At 37.7% G+C, this 19,255-nt stretch overlaps 4 protein-coding genes across 4 annotated transcripts; 2 read left to right on the top strand and 2 right to left on the bottom strand.

The window, feature by feature from the left end:
- Positions 1–282: 282 nt before the first annotated feature.
- Positions 283–3,485, top strand: MONOS_5803 (putative Lecithine-cholesterol acyltransferase-like 4; the record flags this gene model as incomplete). Its single annotated transcript, XM_067875985.1, has 3 exons — positions 283–660; positions 719–1,173; positions 1,282–3,485. Exons 1-3 carry the CDS (start codon positions 401–403, stop codon positions 3,483–3,485), a joined length of 2,919 nt encoding a protein of 972 aa, XP_067732089.1. The 5' UTR covers positions 283–400.
- Positions 3,486–4,280: 795 nt separating this feature from the next.
- MONOS_5804 (uncharacterized protein) lies at positions 4,281–6,284 on the bottom strand. Its single transcript, XM_067875986.1, has 5 exons — positions 6,183–6,284; positions 6,100–6,127; positions 5,849–6,041; positions 5,745–5,803; positions 4,281–5,651 (listed from the first exon to the last, which is right to left on the bottom strand). The coding sequence occupies exons 1-5, from the start codon at positions 6,193–6,195 to the stop codon at positions 4,661–4,663; spliced, it is 1,284 nt and encodes a 427-aa protein (XP_067732088.1). The 5' UTR covers positions 6,196–6,284; the 3' UTR covers positions 4,281–4,660.
- A 382-nt stretch (positions 6,285–6,666) lies between these two features.
- On the top strand, positions 6,667–12,051 carry MONOS_5805 (putative E3 ubiquitin-protein ligase FANCL; the record flags this gene model as incomplete). The annotated part of the gene is made up of 10 exons (XM_067875987.1): positions 6,667–6,824; positions 6,930–7,137; positions 7,196–7,310; positions 7,429–7,558; positions 7,716–8,023; positions 8,087–8,097; positions 8,311–8,647; positions 8,725–11,231; positions 11,375–11,528; positions 11,633–12,051. The coding sequence occupies 10 exons, from the start codon at positions 6,667–6,669 to the stop codon at positions 11,671–11,673; spliced, it is 3,969 nt and encodes a 1,322-aa protein (XP_067732087.1). The 3' UTR covers positions 11,674–12,051.
- MONOS_5806 (uncharacterized protein) lies at positions 11,953–19,186 on the bottom strand (the record flags this gene model as incomplete). The annotated part of the gene is made up of 6 exons (XM_067875988.1): positions 11,953–12,389; positions 12,686–13,040; positions 13,259–13,497; positions 13,735–14,075; positions 14,412–14,694; positions 15,173–19,186. 6 exons carry the CDS (start codon positions 19,184–19,186, stop codon positions 12,345–12,347), a joined length of 5,277 nt encoding a protein of 1,758 aa, XP_067732086.1. The 3' UTR covers positions 11,953–12,344.
- Between the last annotated feature and the right edge of the window lie 69 nt (positions 19,187–19,255).

Raw genomic sequence — 19,255 nt, 5'->3', positions numbered from 1 at the left:
CTCAATTGATGCAGCATGATTAAATTTCGCAAAACATTCATCTGTCTTTTCACCAAATCCTGCACGTGCCATTACTCTTGAAACATTTCTCTTTTTGGCAACAGTGCCATTAAAAGTTCCTTGCCAAAAAGATATATCGATTCCATATTGTACATTTTCACTATAATCAAATTCTACCATTTCTCCTTTGCACTGAGTCTTCCATGTTAAAATAAAAATCAGAAATGGAATCATTCAGTATTTATATAATGGTTATTGATGAAGAATACCTTTATTGATTTAAAAAATGTTTTGATTATAAGAATAATTGAAAATTTTTTACTAATGTTTTGAAATATTAGCGTGCGAACGTTTATGTGGATTATTTATTCGATTAATTCTTTTTGAATCTGGATTGATAATGGCATTTCCAAGCGTGCTTCTTGTCCCTGGTCTTGGAGGTTCTGTTTTGGTTGGAAGGGATCTCGAATCACACAAAGAAGAAATTGCTTTTCCAAGAATTGTTAATGGAGATGCAGTTTCTCAAAAGTATCTCTGCTGTGAACTTGATAAAGATTGCAATTGCGTTCAAAAAAATAAATTAACAGAAATTGTTGTTCCTGACAATGAATATGGACTTTGGGCAATTTCAAATTTGCTTGATGGGGTCTCATCCACATAGTATGATTTTGCCTTTTGATGTTAATTATTATTATTATTTTTGAAATTTATTGTGCAGCATTGGCCATTACTTTTATGAAATAATTAATCATTTAAAGCAGCATGGCTACATTCCTGGTATTTCTTTGTGGGGTTTTCCATATGACTGGAGAAGAGAAATTAGTTATGAACTTAGCTTTTTCAAAAAGCGAATTTTGGCAGCTTATGAATCGTGCAAAAAGCAACGAATAACAATCATTTCACACAGCATGGGAGGTTTATTAACCAGACAGCTATTAGCATCATTTCCCTCATTTTTCCGGAAATATGTCAAACAGTGGATTGCAATTGGCTCTGCCTTTCAAGGTGCAAGCCGGATGCTTCGTGCAATGCTATTTGGCTATAATTTGGGAATACCTTCGGCAATTATAAAATTGAGCACTTTCAGAAGCATTGAGTTGGATGCCCCTGCAATGTTTTGGCTTCTTCAGCCAATGCAATTTCGTTATTCCCCCAAACTTGGCATCAAACATAGTTTGCTTTATTTTTATTTTATTTTTATTTTATTTTATTTTATTTTTGTTTTGTTTGATGCTTTCATCCTATTTCATCTGCAATAAATTTCATTATTGCCTTTTTCAGAAACAGGGAAAGTCGAATGGTTTGGGATGCACGTGCCTGAAGGCGGGGGACCTTGTTATGATTTCGACAGCTACGATATTGAAGAGCAGAGTGAGCAACTAGAGAATAAAGAATCAACACAAAAAAATGAAATACAAAACTTAAATGAAGAGACAGAGTTGCATCGTTGCTCTCATAAAAGTTGTGCTTATGAGAGAAAATGTTCAAAAGTTGAAGATGAAGAAGAAAAAGAAGAAGAAGAGAAAGAAAAGAGGGGGAAATCTCTTTTCATACACAAAAAATTCGAAACAGTGAAGAAAGTGCCTTTTTCGCCTGGATCTCAGGGGAAACAGCCTTCAATCACAGAAAAGGAAGCCAAAAAGCAGCAAGCTCGCCAAAGCAAAATTGCCAAAGCGATTGAAAAACAGCTAAAAAAAGAGAAATATCGAACAGATGGTGAAAGAGAAGTGCTAAATTTAGCGAAACTTGACAGGGGAAAACCTTCGCATATTGCGAAGAACGATGAAATACTGCTGAAGCTGTGGAAGAGAGAGATTGCACAGAGGAAGCCGTTTCCGCCAGTGTCTGTGGCTTCAAAGGAAGATTGCTTAACACAATGTGATTCAGCTTCTTTGGATGAATCGATTGAAAAAAAATTCATTGAGAATAAATCTTCACAACCTTCTGGTTTAACTTTGTCCTCTTCAAATTCTTCTTCGATTTCTTCTTCGATTTCTTCTTCGATTTCTTCGTCAAATACAACTTCATCTGCTTTATCATCTGCAAATCATCTATCTATTTTGCCTTCACTTCATCTTCCACCTTCATCTTCTCTTCCTTCTCTTCCTTCTCTTCCTTCTCTTTCACATCTTCCACATCATCCTCTTTACTCCTCTGATGGCAGCATCTTCCCTAAGCCCCCTCACATTCAGCAGGACTTCTTTTCTTTGGTGATGCGGTTGCACACAGACACTCACTTGTGGCAGCTGCCTCCGCTTTCGAAGAGAAAAGGAAGAGTTGAGAAGCACAGGAAGAAGTGGGTGAATGCGGGGAAGGGAGGAGAAGGTGAAGAGAAAGAAGAAGAGAAGGATGATGATGAAGAAGTAGGAGAAGGAGAAGAAGAAGAAGAAGAAGAAAATGAAAAGGATGAAGAGAAAGAGAAGGAAGAAGTTTTGGCAAAAGAAAGGAAGGAAGAAGAGATCGAAGATTTCGAATTTCAGAAAGACAATTTTAAAGGAAATGACGATGATAAAGCAGATACATCTGAAGATGTTCATCTAATAAAATCAAGCTCTGATGATTATAAGAAGAATAGTTGGATATATCGAGTGTTTCCGTGGCTCAGAAAAAAGAATGTTTCAAATGAAGAAGGAAAAGTGAGAAGGGAAATGAGCAAAGTGAAGGCAAAGACAAAGATAAAAGCTAAAGCTAAAGAAATGGAAAATGTAAGTGAAGAAAAAGAAGGTGATGAAGGAGATGATGAAGATGATGCTGATGAAAGCAAAGAAGGAAAAGAAAAAGAAAAAGAAGAAATAAAAACAACAGAAAAAAGAGGAATATTAGATTTCTCACAACCTCTGCCGTGTTATCCAGACATTGCTGTCTATAATGTGTATGGCACAGGTTATGGAACAGAATGGAGTGCAGTTGTTGATGAAAGACTGCTTCAGGAGCTGGAGAAGGGAGGAGAAGAAGAGAAAGAGGAAGAAGTTGAGGGAGAGGAGGAAGGAAAAGAAGAGGGGAAAGAGGAGGAGGAAGAAAAAGAAGTGAAATGTGGGATGGGAGATGAAGCTAATGATTTCATTGAAAAAGATAATGAGCAATCTGAAGATGAAGAAAAGGCACATTTGATTGATTCTGAAGTGACACCAACAACTTTGTGTACTTCTTTATCATCTTCTCCTTCTTCTTCTTCTTCATTATCATCATTATCTTCTTCTCCTCCTCTTTCTTCCTCTTCCTCCTCCTCCTCCTCCTCCTCTTCTTCTTCTTCTTCTTCTGAGCCATCATCATCATCATCATCATCCTCTCCTGAATCCTCCTCCTGGAAGCATCCACAGTGGCAGATCATTGACGGTGATCTGACTGTCCCTACCATCAGTGCATTGAACGATGGCATTCCAAATTCCATCAAAGTCGAAATACACAAAGCATCACATGTGGAGCTCCTTCGCCACAAGAAGACGCTGCAGCTGATTTCGGAGGTGTTGGCGTTGAGTGGGTAATTTGAAATGTTCTGAGATTTTTTTAAAATGAAAATGATAATTTAAAAAATAATAATTATTATTATGCTTACAAGCATATTCAAATAGCATTAATAGATAAGCTTGTAATGTGTGTACTTCCCTTCATTGTGTGTTTTGAAGGATAGCTGGGAGATCTTTATGTTGAAATTTATGTTCGTATCTTTTTCCTCTGCTTGATGATGTTTATCGTTTTTCTTTGTTTTCAGAAGGAAATATTTTTTTTTTATTATTTTGATTCTTCTTCCTCTTCTTCTTCTTCTTCTTTGCTTTGGTTTTTTGTTGTTAGGGTTCGGTTACAACATCACTTCGCCACTTGCCCTGACTTTTGAAATTTTATTTTTTCATTTGGCGCTTGAAATTCTGTGTGCCTGTCTTAATTCTCGAAATAAAAAACTGCAAAATGCAATTTCATTTTTATTAATATTGAAGATATTTCAGAAAAATGTTTGAAATTTACAATGATTGAATTATCTTCTTGTTTGTTTGGATTGTTATTTGCATTTGTCAGACTCAAAATAGAATCAGTTCCATTTTTCAACTTTTGTGATTATTGACAAATAAAAAAAATAAAATAAAATAAAATAAATAATTGTATTTTAATAAAAAATAATAAAAAGATATTCCTAAGCAACTTCTATTAATTCAATTTTAAAAAAGGCGAATGTCAGAATGATTGTTGATGCTTTTCTTTGAATAAACATGTAATTTTTGTAACAATTTCTTTTTTTTCCTTTTTTCAAATGAAAAATCCAACATAAATTAAAAGTTATAGAGTGAAAAATGCACATTGGCCGCATAGATTTTTTTAAAAAAACAAACCTTGCGAAATTGCATTGAAAAGAAAGAACTTATTAAAAAAAGCGATAAAAACAAAAACTTCACAAAAGAAGCGATATAACATGTAAGCACAAATAATTTTATGATGTTGGCTAAAAAGAGAAAATTTGAGGATTTTCTTTCACTCTTTAAATAACAACAGAACAATAAAAAGTTTTTTCAAAAGGTTATAAAACAAAGTACTCTAATAATCATTCGAAATCTCTTTAAAACCAAATTAATACTCCGAATATAAAAAATTTTGAAAGAAAATTCAACAATCGCTCAAAGCACTTTATTGAAGAGCTTGCAATGAATGACATGCACAACGTGCTCTTTCAGATATAATGTTCATGCAATGCCAATCTAAATGACTTTGATATTTTCGCCCTCTTTTTCCAAATCCTGCGATATTCCCTGTTTTCATTTTCTATTATTCTGCTGTACTCAACGTCTTCCCAATAGTCCTCTATTTGTCCGCGGATGATTGTTATAAACACAGGCGGTCCAATAAGCGCAAAAGCTGCCAAACATAAGTCAATTGGCAGAAGCACAAGAGCAAATGGCTTAACAATGCCGTCCATCCACAACACGGACAAAACAAGCACAATCTCTGCAGCCACATGCAAGATACACATTGCATAGCTGCCTGCTTTATCATCTTCAGATTTGCGCCCAATGCAGAAAAAGAAAATTACCGCAAGAGCAAAATACAAATAGTTCCCAATAGCTGCAACTGACCACAGGATATTCCATCCAGCGTCTTTCTTCAGCACATTCAGAATAAAACCAACTAGTTTGACAAAAATGCACAAATATGCACCCATCCTCACTTTCCATTCATTGGGATTTTCCCTTCTTCCAGTTAACAATATCTCAACTGCCAATGGTGCTAAAACGAGTAAGAGTATCTCTGGTATTCCAGCTACGCAAAGCCACCGAACACCAAATCCATCGGCAAATATTGAAAAGCACAAAATGCTTATGGGGAACAACATAACTGTGACAAGTTGAAGGAATGTATAATCAAGTAAATAAAATATCACAGGAAAAAATATAACAAATCCAAGAAAGAAAAAAGATCCAGCAGTTGTGAATTGATAGAAAAATCCGCTTTCTTTTGCTGATGATTGATAATTGTAGCCAGTGATGTGCAACGTAACCAAGCAAAATACCATACATATTATTGAAACAATAAGAAAGGGAATGAGGAGTATGCAGCACATCTTATAACTCTTGTGATAACTCTCACGACTGCAGAAGCACTCGAAAATATCAAAAGATGCTGACTTGCATTTCGACATTTCAAATAAATATTTTTTATATGTCCTATTTTTGAATAGCAATCAAATAATATTTAAATATTTTGTTAACAATAAGTGATAATGTGGTATAAACGCATTAAACAGATAAACAGCAAACATATATGTTTCTTTATAACCCTTGGAAGAAAATCCATGGGCAGGCGCATTATTCCAATCCTTCAAAAACGCAAAATTCATCAAAAGATATAAATCAAATCAAACTTCGAAAGTTTCAGGAGAAAATTGAATTAACGGTTCTTTTTTCCCTCTGTTCAAAAACAATTCATTGTAATTATCATGTACTATTTTTTCTGCCTCACTTTTCCATAATGAGTCGATATTTGAAATGCGATGAAATCGATGGCTAACTTTTCTTAATGTTTTCAATGTTTGAAGATCGCAATTCCGAAAAATCCTATTTGCATAAAGCATAAAATAATTCGTTGTGAAGGAGATAAACTAATAAATCATGCATCACAGTTATTTCATCTGGTAGTTCGCCTATCAACAAATTCCAAAAACTAAACAATTTCAAGCTTCATTATTTCAAACAAACCGAAATAATTCATGACCCTTTCTGGGCTTTGTTAAATTTGCTCCCAAAAATCTCAATTTCAAACCAAAAAAGAAAATTTCTTATTTCTTATTTTTTGTACCCATCAACTTTTCTCTCTGATCAAATCATTTTTTATTTTTTATTTTTTTGTTTTCTTTTTTGTTCAATGATATGTGACGCACTTCCTCAGTTTCCTTTGTTATTTCCCATACCTAATTCAAATGGTTATGAAGGGTTCTTGACTATAGAAGACGAAGAATTCCTGTTTTCCGTTCAACAGCTTTTTAAAGATTCATTAACAAACTGTTCGATATATTCTTCTCCCGAACTCAAAGATTTATTAATGACTCATAAGAGCTTTATTCAAGAGGTTGGTTTTTTTCCCCTTGTTCATGTTACTCTCGCTTTTTGCTCACAGAAAATGATTCAATGCAAGACTATTTCAGAATTCTTAGTTGAACTTAAAGAACTTATCAGGAAAAAAATGATTGCAAATAAATATTCAGGTCATTCTTCATTGAAAAAGGATCAAGAAAAAACATTTGATTACTTATCTCTGCTTGTTCAAGAAATAACTGATTTGCGACCTGGCCTTTTTAAAAGTATAGATAAAGAATTTTCAAAGCTTGAACTGTTATTTATGTTTGTTTTGATCCATTTAGTTAAGATTAGCAATGTTTTTTATCTAATCTTATTTATTTTATAATTTTTTGATGAAAATTATTATTGAAACATTTTTTTATTTAGAGACGAAAACTCGAGAAAGCATGAAGTGACATTTATAATTCCTCCATCTTATCCTTATGAAGCTCCGCAAGTTATAAGTGATCTGCCTGTTGCAGTTAACTTGGAAGACGAATTATTCAACAAATTACCACAAGATGAGTCAATTCTCAGTTTTCATTCGTCTGGAAAAAAGTTCACGCTCGATGACGCAGTGAAATATGTCGATGCTGTTTGCAGATAATTTTTTTCATGTTTTTGGATGCATTTTATTTTTTGATAACTTTCAGCTCCTTCACATCTTAAATCCCTTTTTCAACTTTTTTGACGAGATTGATTCATCTGCTATTGTTATTGATCCTTTAAAGCCTCAAAGGTCATGCAATTACAGAAGAATTCTTATTGGTTTTCCTTCTTTTAAGCGTTAAGCATAATGAAATGTTGTTTCTGATATCATTTGTTTTATAAATTGAAAATTGTTTATTCGATCGTTTGGCACTTCATCTTTGATGTTTCTTTGCAGATAGTCGCATTTCTCTCTCTTTTTCTTTGGATCCGATGAATCTGGCAACACCCCCAACATTTTCCTTTTTCGGCCCAGAAGACGAGATTCAGCAGAAGGAAGAATTGCTGAGAAAATATATTGCACGATGGTATGCAACGTCAAAATATCAAGAGTTGTTCCATTGATGATATTTTTTAAACTTTTATTCGTTTTCAAACTCTCATTTCTTCAAAAAACTGTTATTTTTTTTTTTTAACTTTTATTATCATTCGTTGGAATTGTTTTATTCAATGACTTAACCTTAGGGACTCTTCGCAATCTTTCCTGTCAAATTTAGAAAGTGCTCTTGGATCGCCCATTCCAAGAAGAAATGTTCAAAAAACTGTTCGAGAAGAAATAAATGAAGATGATGATAGCGAGTTCAGTCTAAGTGATGATGAGGAAATCGAAACAGAAGAAAAGCAGAAGAAAGAAAAGAATGCTAAAGAAGATGAACAATTAGACTTAGAACTTGAGATTGATCTTGATGCTTGCTGTGGAATATGTTACAATTTACATCCTGATACGGATCCGAATCTCTTTCCAAATGTATTTTGCCAAAATGAACAATGCAGTTTGCTCTTTAAATTATTTAGCAATTCATTTGAAGTTTAATGATGATTTGATTCAGAAAAAGGATATCACTCTGTTTGTATCATTCAATGGTTTCAGACTCAGCCATCAACGCGGCAATCATTTAAAACGCTTTTTGGAAATTGCCCGTATTGTCAAAATCAAATGACTGTTACCATAGATTGATAACATGAGATTTTTGAGAAATTTTTATTTTTTTCAAACAAATTTTTAAATAATATTATGATGGGCTTGATCTTAATTATTTTTTCGATTTATGCTTTACAGCGTATGGGAAATAATTGTTCTTATCCTCATTATCAATATCCATACGCAGATAAGCCAATCATTAATTGGGAAAACTACATTGAACAATGCTCTGCTTCTTATGAGGATAATTTACAACAATTATTTCAACATCATTTCAAAGGAAAAGTTGTTGAATGGTCAGGAATGGTTAGAGAATGCTCGACAAATTGGATTAAATTTTGGATGAATCCTACAGACTCTGAGTGGTCAAATTCAGAGTTAACTCTTTTTTTAACACCAGAAGTCCGAACAACTTACAAAAATCCGTTCATTGTCGGAAAAATTGCAAGATTTTGTGGAACCCTCGAATCATATGGTTTGAACATGTCTTTTCGTTTTTGATTTTATTTTATAATTTGTTTGCGTTTTTATTCAAAAAATATGTTATTTCAGGATATTATAAAAATCATGAAGTAAAGGCACTTCCATTCAATAAGAATAATGAGCCCGATCGTACATTTTCGTATTCTGATTTTCTTTTTCATTTTGGAACCGATTCTCAAAATTTGGCAAAAACTTACTTCAAAAAGCATTGGAAAGGAAATTCAATAACTATGTCTGGAATTCTTCAAGAAAATTTTACGATTAGCGATGGACGTTTTTTTAAAGCTAAATTTTCCATTTTTGTTGTTGGACCTTTTGAAGATCAAGAGCCAATTGAACTTCTTGTTCCTGTTAGGAATGCTGCATTGATACGGCAATGCACACAGCTTCAGCCTCAAAGCGTTATTCAAGTGACAGCTTCATTTTACAGTCGTGGGCGTCCGCACAGGTTAGAGGTGCATTCGTTGTTGGGAGATGTGGATGTTGAAATGCTGCTTCCGGGAGAAGGGACGACTGTTGCGCCAGGAGTCAGAGAAATGCTTGCACGAGGCAGGGGAGGGATGCAAAGAAGAGGCGGAGGATTTGATGGGAGGTTTGCTGCAAGGGGAAGAGGGATCCGGGGAGGAGGAAGAGGAGGAAGAGGAGTTATGAGAGGAGGGCCAAGATTTGAAAGAACAAGCAACAGCAGAATGATGAATGAAAGGAAACATGAAGATGAGCATGAAGGAGAAGGAGCATATTTAGAAGGTTTCATTATCGATGGTGAAAAAGACGAGTGGGATGAGTGGAAAGACGATTTATATCAAAATGAAATGACAGATGAAGAACTGGAAATGAATCTCAAAGTCAAAAAGAGTGATGAGACAAAGGACGATGTTATGAGAAAGAGATGGAAATTTCCTAACAAAAATGGCAATGGTGCAAATTATAGAAAAGAAGCTAAGGGAGGCAAAAACACAAAAAGAAGCCAAAAAGATAAAGATAAAGAGAAGGAGAAGGAGGAGAAGGAGAAGAAGAAGAAAGATCCGAGAGAGAAAGAAGGAAGACATCCGATTGTTGGACGAATGCTCCAGTTCGGAGCACGCGGCTTTGCAAAGCTTGTCTTGTTCATTGGAATGTCTATCAAATGGGGATTCACATTGGCGTGTGAGACACTAAATGCTACTGTAAATGAATTAAATGAGAAGAATAACAAAGCAAATGAAAAAAAAGACGATGGTGCGAAAAAAGAAAAGGATACTTCTTCTTCTTCTTCTTCTTCTTCCTCCTCCTCCTCCTCGCTTTCAAGTTCTGACAAAGCGTCCAAAAGTGGAGGAGTGTGGGTGAACCAAAGCAACGGAGCTCTTCTTGTGCGGAAAAGTCAACTCAAACAGCAACAGCAGCAGCAAAGGCAACAGAATCAGCAGATAGGAGAAGTGGGTGATGAGGACGAGGAGGATGAAGTAGATGAGGATGAGATTGTGGCACAGCAGATTCGTGCACAAAACACTGCTGTAGCTCCTATTCCTTCATCGGCTGCTGTTCCATTGGAGCGACCAGATGCTTGCTTCACTCCAGCTTCCGCTCCATCATCGTCTTCTTCTTCTCATCCACCCCCTTCATCTTCATCGGTACCTACATTATCGTCTCCTTTTTCTCCTCCTCCTCCCCCTTCTTCTTCTTCTTCCACAACTGCTCCTTCTTCTGCTCCGTCCTTTGGCACTCCTTCTCTTTATGACTCTGCAACTGATTGGATGTATTCTGCAACTGAGATTCGCCCGCCAGATATTCAGCCAGTCTCCGCTCCTTCTCCTCCATCCTTCACTCTTCACCAAAATCTTTCTCCACCTCCTCCTCCTTCTTCTTCTTCTGCTTCTGCTTCTGCTTCTTCTGCTTCTACTTCAATTGCATCTTCTCCAAAATCACTTCAGACTCAATCTCCTCTGCCTCAGCAAATCCCTTCTTCTCATCTTCCTCTTCCTCCTCGTTCTCCAAATCAGATAACTCCTCTTTCTTATCAGCCTCAGACTGCTGCAAATCTGTCTTTACCACTTCCTCTTCCTCCTCCCCCTCCTCCTCCACCTCCTCCACATCAAACAATCATTCCTTTTTCTTTGCCAACTGAACCACCTTCTACATCTTCTCCTCTTCCACAAGACACTTCATCGCCTGCTTTTGCTCCTGTTCCTTTTTCTTCTTCTCCTCCTTCTTCTGCTTCTCCTGTTATTTCTGGTACTTCCTCGTCTTCTCCTGTTCAATCTCCACAATCCCCTTCTTCAACATCAGCAGCAGCATTGTCACCAAATTCCTCCTCTTTGCCTTCACCTCCTTTCTCAAACGCCTGTTCGATCTTTCCATCGGTTGTTCAGCCTTCTGTTCAGCCAAATCAATCAAATACAGAAACATTAGGAACTTCTGCTTTAAGTTCTGATGTTTCAGCAACAGCAGCAGTAGCAGCAGGAGGAGAAGGAAGAGAAGGAAGAGGAGGTTCTGCTTCAGAAGTCAGCATGACATCTGTCACTGTGATGACTGAGTCACTTTATCAGCTGTATCCAGAAGCAGCAAGTGAAGGGTTTATATGTCCTATTACGCAAGAAGTATGAAAGATTTGCTTTTTTATTTTATTTTATTTATTTTATTTTTTATTTTATTTTATTTTTTAATTGTCTTATTCAATCATTTGTTTCTTTGTTTTTAATAATAATAATAATAAACGTCTTCACATTAAATGCTATGTTAGTTTATGAGAGATCCTGTGCTTGCAGAGGATGGCCAGACATATGAAAGAAGTGCAATAGAAGCGTGGCTTCAGCAGAAGAGAACATCTCCTTTGACAAGAGAACCAATGAGCGGATTGCTTGTGCCAAATGATGAATTGAAAAAACAAATAAATGGTTTGTTTTTTAAATTTGTCTGTCTTTTTTTATTATTATAATTAAAATTGGATTTTTTCATGTAAATTTAATTATTTTTTCATATGAATATTGCATTTATTTAGAATTTCTAAGCAAACATCACAAATATGTGCCTGCGAAGTGAAAGTACTTTCACTTAATTGTTGCGCTATTTATTTAGAAAAACAACATATTTATATTTCTTTTTAACATTTTGAGGTTTTTGTTGTTTATTTGTTTGAGATTTATTTTTTGTTTATTTTTTTTGATTATTTACAAAAAAATATTTTTCTTCATTTAAATCGAAAAGTCTTCGCGTTGTTTCGTTTGAAAATGCTTTTGGAGTAATTATATAATAAATATTATCTATTAGTATTCTAAAAGTTCTAAACAGACTTTTTTACATGGTCTTTTTCTCTTCCAATTATTTATGAATAATTTTATTTTTACAGTTATCAATTCCAAAACAATCAACCACTTATCAAGGTGAAACTCAAAAATGAAAAAAAATGAAAAAGAAAAAGTCGGAGAAAATAAATAATAAAAATAAATATAAAAATGAAAGAAAACAAGGCGCAAAAGCACAACAATTTTACATCATTCAACTTTTGAATTGCAGATAAAATGAACGAGAAGTGGTATGAAATTACTCTTCTCCTCCTAATAAATAATACATCAAGCAAATGCTCAGAAAATAAAGAAAGTCTTTAAAAAAAATGAAAAAATTGGGGAAAAAAAATGAAAAATTAATAGAAAAATAAAAAGTGTTCTTAAAAAAAGTATGTATTATCGAATAATCCAAAAATCCTCACGCAATTACACCAGAAAATGAGACAGGAAAACAGTTAGACTTGCATAATCCTGAAAAAAGCGAAGAATAATTATTCAGATGAAAAGATATAAATTTTTTTCAGAAATAAATTGGTTGAAAATAAGATAAAAAAGATAAAAAAAAAAAAAAGAAAAAGAAAAAGAAAAAAGAAAAAGAAAAGAAAAAGAAAAGAAAAAGAAAAGAAAAAGAAAAGAAAAAGAAAAGAAAAAGAAAAGAAAAAGAAAAGAAAAAGATAATAAAAGAAAATAAAAAGAAAAGAAAAAGAAAAGAAAAAGAATTAGGTTTTAATTGTTAATATTATGTTTATCAAATAATGAAGACAAACCACAATCTTCTGCTGCAATGGCGTGGATTCAGAAAGTCTGAAAATGGCAGGTGCAAAAAGCGAAGAGAGAAGGGTGGAAGAAGGCGATGACGAGGCTGGGGAAGCTGATACACCCCAAGCAGATTGAATTTCGGCTAATGAAGAAGAAGAGGAGGAAGAAGAAGAAGAAAGATTTGAAGAATTTGATGCAGAAGGGAATGCTGAAAAAGAAGAAGAAGAAGAAGAAGAAGAAGAAGAAGAAGAAGAAGAAGGGTTGAGGAGGGAACGGAGAAATGCAACAAGATAGCGGAATGCATCGAAGCGCAGATGAGGAAGAGATGCAAGCGCAGTTTGGCAGGCCATGAGATTGCGGTGGCTGGAGAGATAAAAATTGATAAGTGAATAATAATAATAATAATAATATTGAAGTATTGATTAATAAATAAGCAATCAAAGAAATTAGTAAATAAGTTTAAAAAAATGGAAGATTGTATGGAAGTTGTATAATACGAAAATAAATAAACGAATAAATAAATAAATAAATAAATAAATAATGAATATCCACATTAACCCCAATTCATGACAACCACAAACCTTGCCTGAACACAGATTGGGATGAGAGAGAAAGGGATCAAAGGCTCGTGGAGTGTGGAGAGGATCACCAACAGCGCCATTACAGCATCTATGCCGCTAATCTTCGTCTTTTCCAAGAATAATTCGTTGCTGCCGGAAAGAATGGATTCTGGTGATGTTTTGATTTCTCCGTACTTGTTGAGATGTGATAGAAGCAGTTGAGTAGGTTTTTTTGTGGTGAGAAGAGGAAGATAAGAGTTCTGAGAAAAGAAAAGAACAAAAGAAGAGAAAAAGAAAAAAATAAAAGACAAAAAAATTTGAATAAAATATTTTCAAAAGTTGACAGTTGAAACAAATCCAGAATAGAATGTATAATGTTATTAACATGTTAACTCTTTCATAATAACAACCAATTTCATTTCTTTTCTTTTCTTTTCACCATCAAATAGAAAAAAATATAAAATAAATAAACAACTATTTCTTCATCTCCTTCAAACCATGCACTCGTTATTCTTCATCTGCTGCAAGCTGTTCCATTCAGCAAGAGTCGGCCGATGCTGCAGAATAAATGTCACCAAAGCAATTATTTCTCCAGCCACAATCGGTTTACCAGGCTTTGCTAATCCCAAAGTATTCATTGAAATAGAAGAAGAAGAAGAAGAAGCATTCAATGAATTCAATGAAATTGCATTGAGAGAATATGAGGCAGGCGAGACAAAAGGTGAAACAGGCGCTGGAAGCTGATGGCCTGCTGTTGCTTGTGCTGCGTGCTGCTTCAAAAGTACAGCTGGAAGTGGAAGAGGAAGGCCTATTGAGTCAAATGGGACGGTTTTGTATGCTGTTTTAAAATATTTATATGTATATATAATAAATAAATTATAAAAAAATGATGATGGTTGAAAATAGAGAAAGGGAAAAATAGATAATATGTGAATGAAAAGGAAGGAAAAGAATCACGAACAGTAATTTGGTAAAAAAGCACATTCATAAAAATTAAACTGCAAAAATTGATAGAAAACATTCAATGATTCACCACAACTCAAAAATTATTTGTAAAAGTGACAAATTCCAATCTTCTCTCTCTCTCTCTCTCTCTCTCTCTCTCTCTCTCTCTCTCTCTCTCTCTCTCTCTCTCTCTCTCTCTCTTCCTCTCTCTCATTATCTCTTCACACACCCATCTGCTCATATCCCACGCCCAAGCACGACGGCCTATATATTGCATGCACCCTTATCGGCACAGTCGAATATCCCAAGATAGACAAAGAAAGCGTCTGTGTAATCACTCCCTGTGTTGCTGTGCATGCCGCCGAAAGAGAAGGAGAAAGAAGAAGAAACGTGAAGGAAAGTGCTCTAACGTGTGCGGGGGCGAGAGAGGTGTGGAGAGAAGAGGTGGTGAGAAACAAGGGGAGGGCAGAAGCTTCTCCGGGAGAGGGGACAAAGTGGAGATGGATGGTGGACTGGAGGATAGGAATAAGAAGGGAGGGAAGAGGAAGAGGAAGGAAGAGGAGGAGGAGAGAGGAGGAAGAAGAGGAAGAGAAGAGGAAGAGAAGAGGAAGAGAAGAGGAAGAGAAGAGGAAGAGAAGAGGAAGAGAAGAGGAAGAGAAGAGGAAGAGAAGAGGAAGAGAAGAGGAAGAGAAGAGGAAGAGAAGAGGAAGAGAAGAGGAAGAGAAGAGGAAGAGGAGGTGTTTGGTGGGTTTAATTGAAAATGTTTCAAATAGGAAATAAAAATGGAAAGGGAAAAAAAAAGAAAGAAAATTTATAGAGAATAAAAATTAATGAAATTCGTAAAAAAAAAGAAAGACATTAAAGCAATAGCAATAATAATAACAACAATAACAATAAAAACTATGTGCAAATTAAATATTTCTTTTTTTTTTTCTTTTTTCTTTTTTTCTTTCTTTCGCCTTCTCATTTTCTCTCTCATCTTTCACACACATTTGTATTATTCGTCACTCTAAACGAAGACTCCACAGAAACGCCAAAGGAAACAAAGCCAAATGAGAGTGTGGTTGAAGAGAAAGTGATAGTTCCATCTTTCACAGGGAGAGAAAGAGGAGAAGAAGGAACAGGAGGAGGAGTAACTGCAGAGGGGATGAAGAGAGAATTAGAAGGAAGAGAAGAAGAGGAAGGAGAGGAAGAGGAAGAGGAAGAGGAGAAGGAAGAAGAAGAAGATATTACTGTTGATGATGTTGTTGATGATGGAAATATTGATGGAGATGAAGAATGAGAAGGAGGGGAAGGAGAAGAAGGGGAGGTAGGAGAAGGAGAAGGAGAAGGAGAATGTGAAGAAGGAAATGAAACTGCTGTTGAAGAAGAAGAAGAAGAGGAAGAAGAGGAAGCAGAGGAAGAAAAGAAGAAGCTATTTGATGGGGTTGTTTGTGTCTGCTGAACAGCTGGTGTTGATGTGAAGAAGGAGATGGAAGGCGGAGGAGAAGAAGTTGGAGGAGGAAGAGAAGAAGAGGAGGAGGAGGAGGAGGAAGGTGAAGAAGATGAAGAAGAGGAGGAGGAAGAGGAAGGTGAAGAAGATGAAGAAGAGGAGGAGGAAGAGGAAGGTGAAGAGGAAAAGAAGGAGGTTGAAGAGATGACTGAAGGGTTGGCTGGAACAGAAGACGAAGGTGGAGAAGGAGCAGGGGAAGAAGAAGAAGAAGAACCAGGAAAAGAGGAAGAGGAAGGAGGAGAAGAAGAAACAGAAGAAACAGAAGAAGATGCAGCAGAAGAAGAAGAAGTTGGGTGTTGTGTGTTACTTGTCTGCAGCTCAGCAAATGAAGACAAATCGATCAGCACATCTTCCTGTTGCTGTGGCGGTTGTGGGGCAATTCTGTCGTGTTTGTCGTCTTTTGAAAGAGAAGAGCGTTTTTCAGATGAGGAAGAAGAGAAGGAAGAAAAAGAAGTGGAAGAAGAAGATGATGATGATGATGATGGCATATTTGTTGAAACAGCAGCAGAAGAGGAAGAGGAAGAAGAAGCAGAGGAAGAAGAAGAATTAGGAGAAGACTGCGCCGACGCGCGAAACGACGACGAAGGAGCAGGAGAAGAAGTGGAAGGGAAGAAAGCGTCAGAGGGGCAGTAAAGCGGATTGCGAGCAAGATACACGTTGAAGTGCGCGCAGACAGGGCGATGGTCAGACGGAGTGAGATCGTCGATGCGGTTGTAGCAGATGGGGAGGATGTCTTCGAGGAAGTGGGAGGGCTGCAGGAAGGAGGAGGTGAAGGAAGAGGAGGAAGAAGAAGAAGAAGAAGATGATGATGATGATGATGATGATGAAGGAGCAGAAGAGAATGATGGTGAAGGTGAGCGGGAGTTGATGCTGGAGACAGATGCAGGCGCAACTGGTGGAACTTGTGATTGAGAAAGAGGAGAGGTCGAGTTTGAGAATGTGAATGAAGCAGAAGTATGAGGAGAATGAGAAGAAGAAGAAGAAGAAGGGTTAGAAGTGGACGATGCCATTGATGCAGAGAGAGAAGAAGAAGAAGAAGGAGAAGAACCAGGTGAAGGCAAAGGAGGAGGAGAAGAGGAAGGAGTAGGATAAAAAGAAGAAGATGATGATGATGGCAACGACGATGACGATGAAGAGGAAGTTGGAAGTTTTGGAGGCGCTCTTGCTGGTGGGATGGCAGGAGCGGGTGATAAAGAGACAGAAGGAGGAGGCAATGGACACTCATTTGCACTTTGTTGGGAAAGAGAAGTAGAAGAAGGGGGAGATGAGGAGGAGGAAGAAGAAGAAGAAGTTGTATTTACAGGAGAAGAAGAAGAAGAACCAGCTGAAGAAGAAGAAGAAGAAGCAGACATAGCCTTCGAAAACTCCGTCATGCATATCCTCTTCTTGTACTCCAGCATGTCTCTGTTGATCTTCCACAGGATTCTGTCGCAGAACGACGGGATCCGCGTCTTCCCCGGCCGTCTGTCGTAGTCCCTCTCATTCGCTCTGTATTTGTACGTCGGCAGAAACAAGATAGGCTGCTCGTGGAAGCCATCATAGATCGAGCCAGAAGGCAGTGGGCCGACCTGCGACAGCCAGCTTGCAGGCACGGCAGTTCCTTTCTCAGCCTCTCCTTCTTTCTCCTCCCGCTGCTTCTCGCCCAGCGCCAGCCACTCGCGCAGCGCAACCATCCTCCGCTCGATGGGCTCCTCCTCAATCACCACCCCTTTCCGCCTCAGCAGCTGGTCGAAGGAGAGCAGCGTGTCGATCTCCTTCGAGCGGATGCACTCCTCCACCACATCCAGGTGGCAGTCGATGCGGTAGTTCATGTCCCCAAACACAAACACCCCGTCGTGGTCGTCCATCCGCTTCACGCTGCTCCCCGAGGGGGACGACGGGTCTGACAGCAGGAAGTTCACTTTTGACAGGATGTCTCGCTGGTCTCTGTCTCTCCGCTCCATCTCGCCTTGGTGGGCTGCTAGATGCACATTCACAAAGCACAAAGGCACGTGGCACAGCTCAAACCGGATCGCCACCCCGCCTTTGTTGCCCATCTGCCCTAGTAATCCAGTGCCGACGGTGGTGTCCTTCACAAAGCGGAAGAGTGTGTCAAGCTCACGTCGCACAAGACACACATGGAACAGCCCCACCATCTGCTTCCACGCAATCGCTGTGTACCCGCCCACCTGCAGTTGCCCCGCCACCGACGACTGCGGGATCGTCGGCTGTGTGGAGCCTGTGTAGGCCTCGAAGAACGGAGAGTTGAACGACGTTTTCCATCCTTCGCTGGCATCAGGTGCAAACCCTTGCTTCTCTCTTTCCTTCCGCTTGGCCGACTCTGTCGCCACTTTGCACCCGACGCGGTTGAAGGCGTTCACAAGCGCGATACGCCACGGCTGTGCTTTGTTTGTCTCGCTCAGGAGCAGCCCTTGTGCAGACATGTCGACTTCTTGGAGGCCTATGCACACCACATCAGGAAGCACAAGAGAAGACGGGAAGGTGTTCATCGAAGGCGGTGTTGGAGGGAGCAGTGGTGAGATGACACGACCGATGATTGGAGAAGAAGAAGAAGATGATGATGATGATGATGAATAATTCTGATATCCAGCGGTGACAGGGTTTCTTGGAACAGGGGGTGGCGGTTCTGGTACTGCTCCGGAAGCACCCAAAGATCCCATTCCAAGCATCGATTGCCGCTCGCTGGCTGAATCGCTATTGTCTTCTGACGCAGTTCTCGAAGAAGATTTTGAATTTCGCTTTATTCTCTTTTCCCTTCGCTCTCTTTCTTCGCGGACTTTATCTTCTATTGTAAAAACGCGCCACACCAAGATATCCATGTCTGTTTCATTTGGTGGATTAATCATATTAACATTCCATGTTAATAACGCTACGCGAATCGCAGGAAGATGTGAAATCGCTTTAAGTCGTTGCACGGTGAATGGAGGAGGACTTAAGTTTGCAATATATGGAGAATCTTTCAGTGCAGTCGATTGATGAGGATGTGATGGTATTGGAGGTGAATGAGTCAAACCTGGTGATACTGTTGGAGATGAAGGAGCTGAAGTGAAAGAAGTTAATGAAATTGAAGAAGGTGGTAGAGGAGCAGTAGCGGAAGTCGTCAATAAGTGTGATTGTTGTAACGGTTGTTGTGATGCATTTGGCTTTACTGAAGGACCTGAAATTGAAGAAGCTTGAGGGCTCATACAAGTTGTAACAGGTCGTGAAGGTAATGGAAGAGATGGACGAGGTGGAGGTTTTGAAACTGGAGGAGAGAAGCTCTGGATTTGTTTTGTATTTGTCACTGAAGGAGGCTGTCCAGCAAACCCTGAAAAACCAAAAGAATCTCCAGGTTTTTTATTTGAATTTTCAGTTACTTGATTAAGCGTAGATTGTGGTGTCATTTGCTTTTCAAAGATCGAGAGGTCCACTGGTTGAGGAGGAGAGAAGAAATTTATTCCACTTGTTTGAGGATATTGAGACGAATATGTTTGTTGGTGTTGGGCTTGAAATGAATTCTCTTGCTGATTCATTTACTGCTGAAAAAATGAACTAATTGTGGATTGAACTGAACCTTGTGGTTTGATCATTTTTTGATCAAA

Source organism: Monocercomonoides exilis, assembly GCF_001643675.1.
Source record: "Monocercomonoides exilis strain PA203 chromosome Unknown scaffold10-1930038, whole genome shotgun sequence".
Taxonomy (NCBI): Eukaryota; Preaxostyla; order Oxymonadida; family Polymastigidae; genus Monocercomonoides; species Monocercomonoides exilis.
This window is presented reverse-complemented; position numbering and strand designations above follow the sequence as displayed.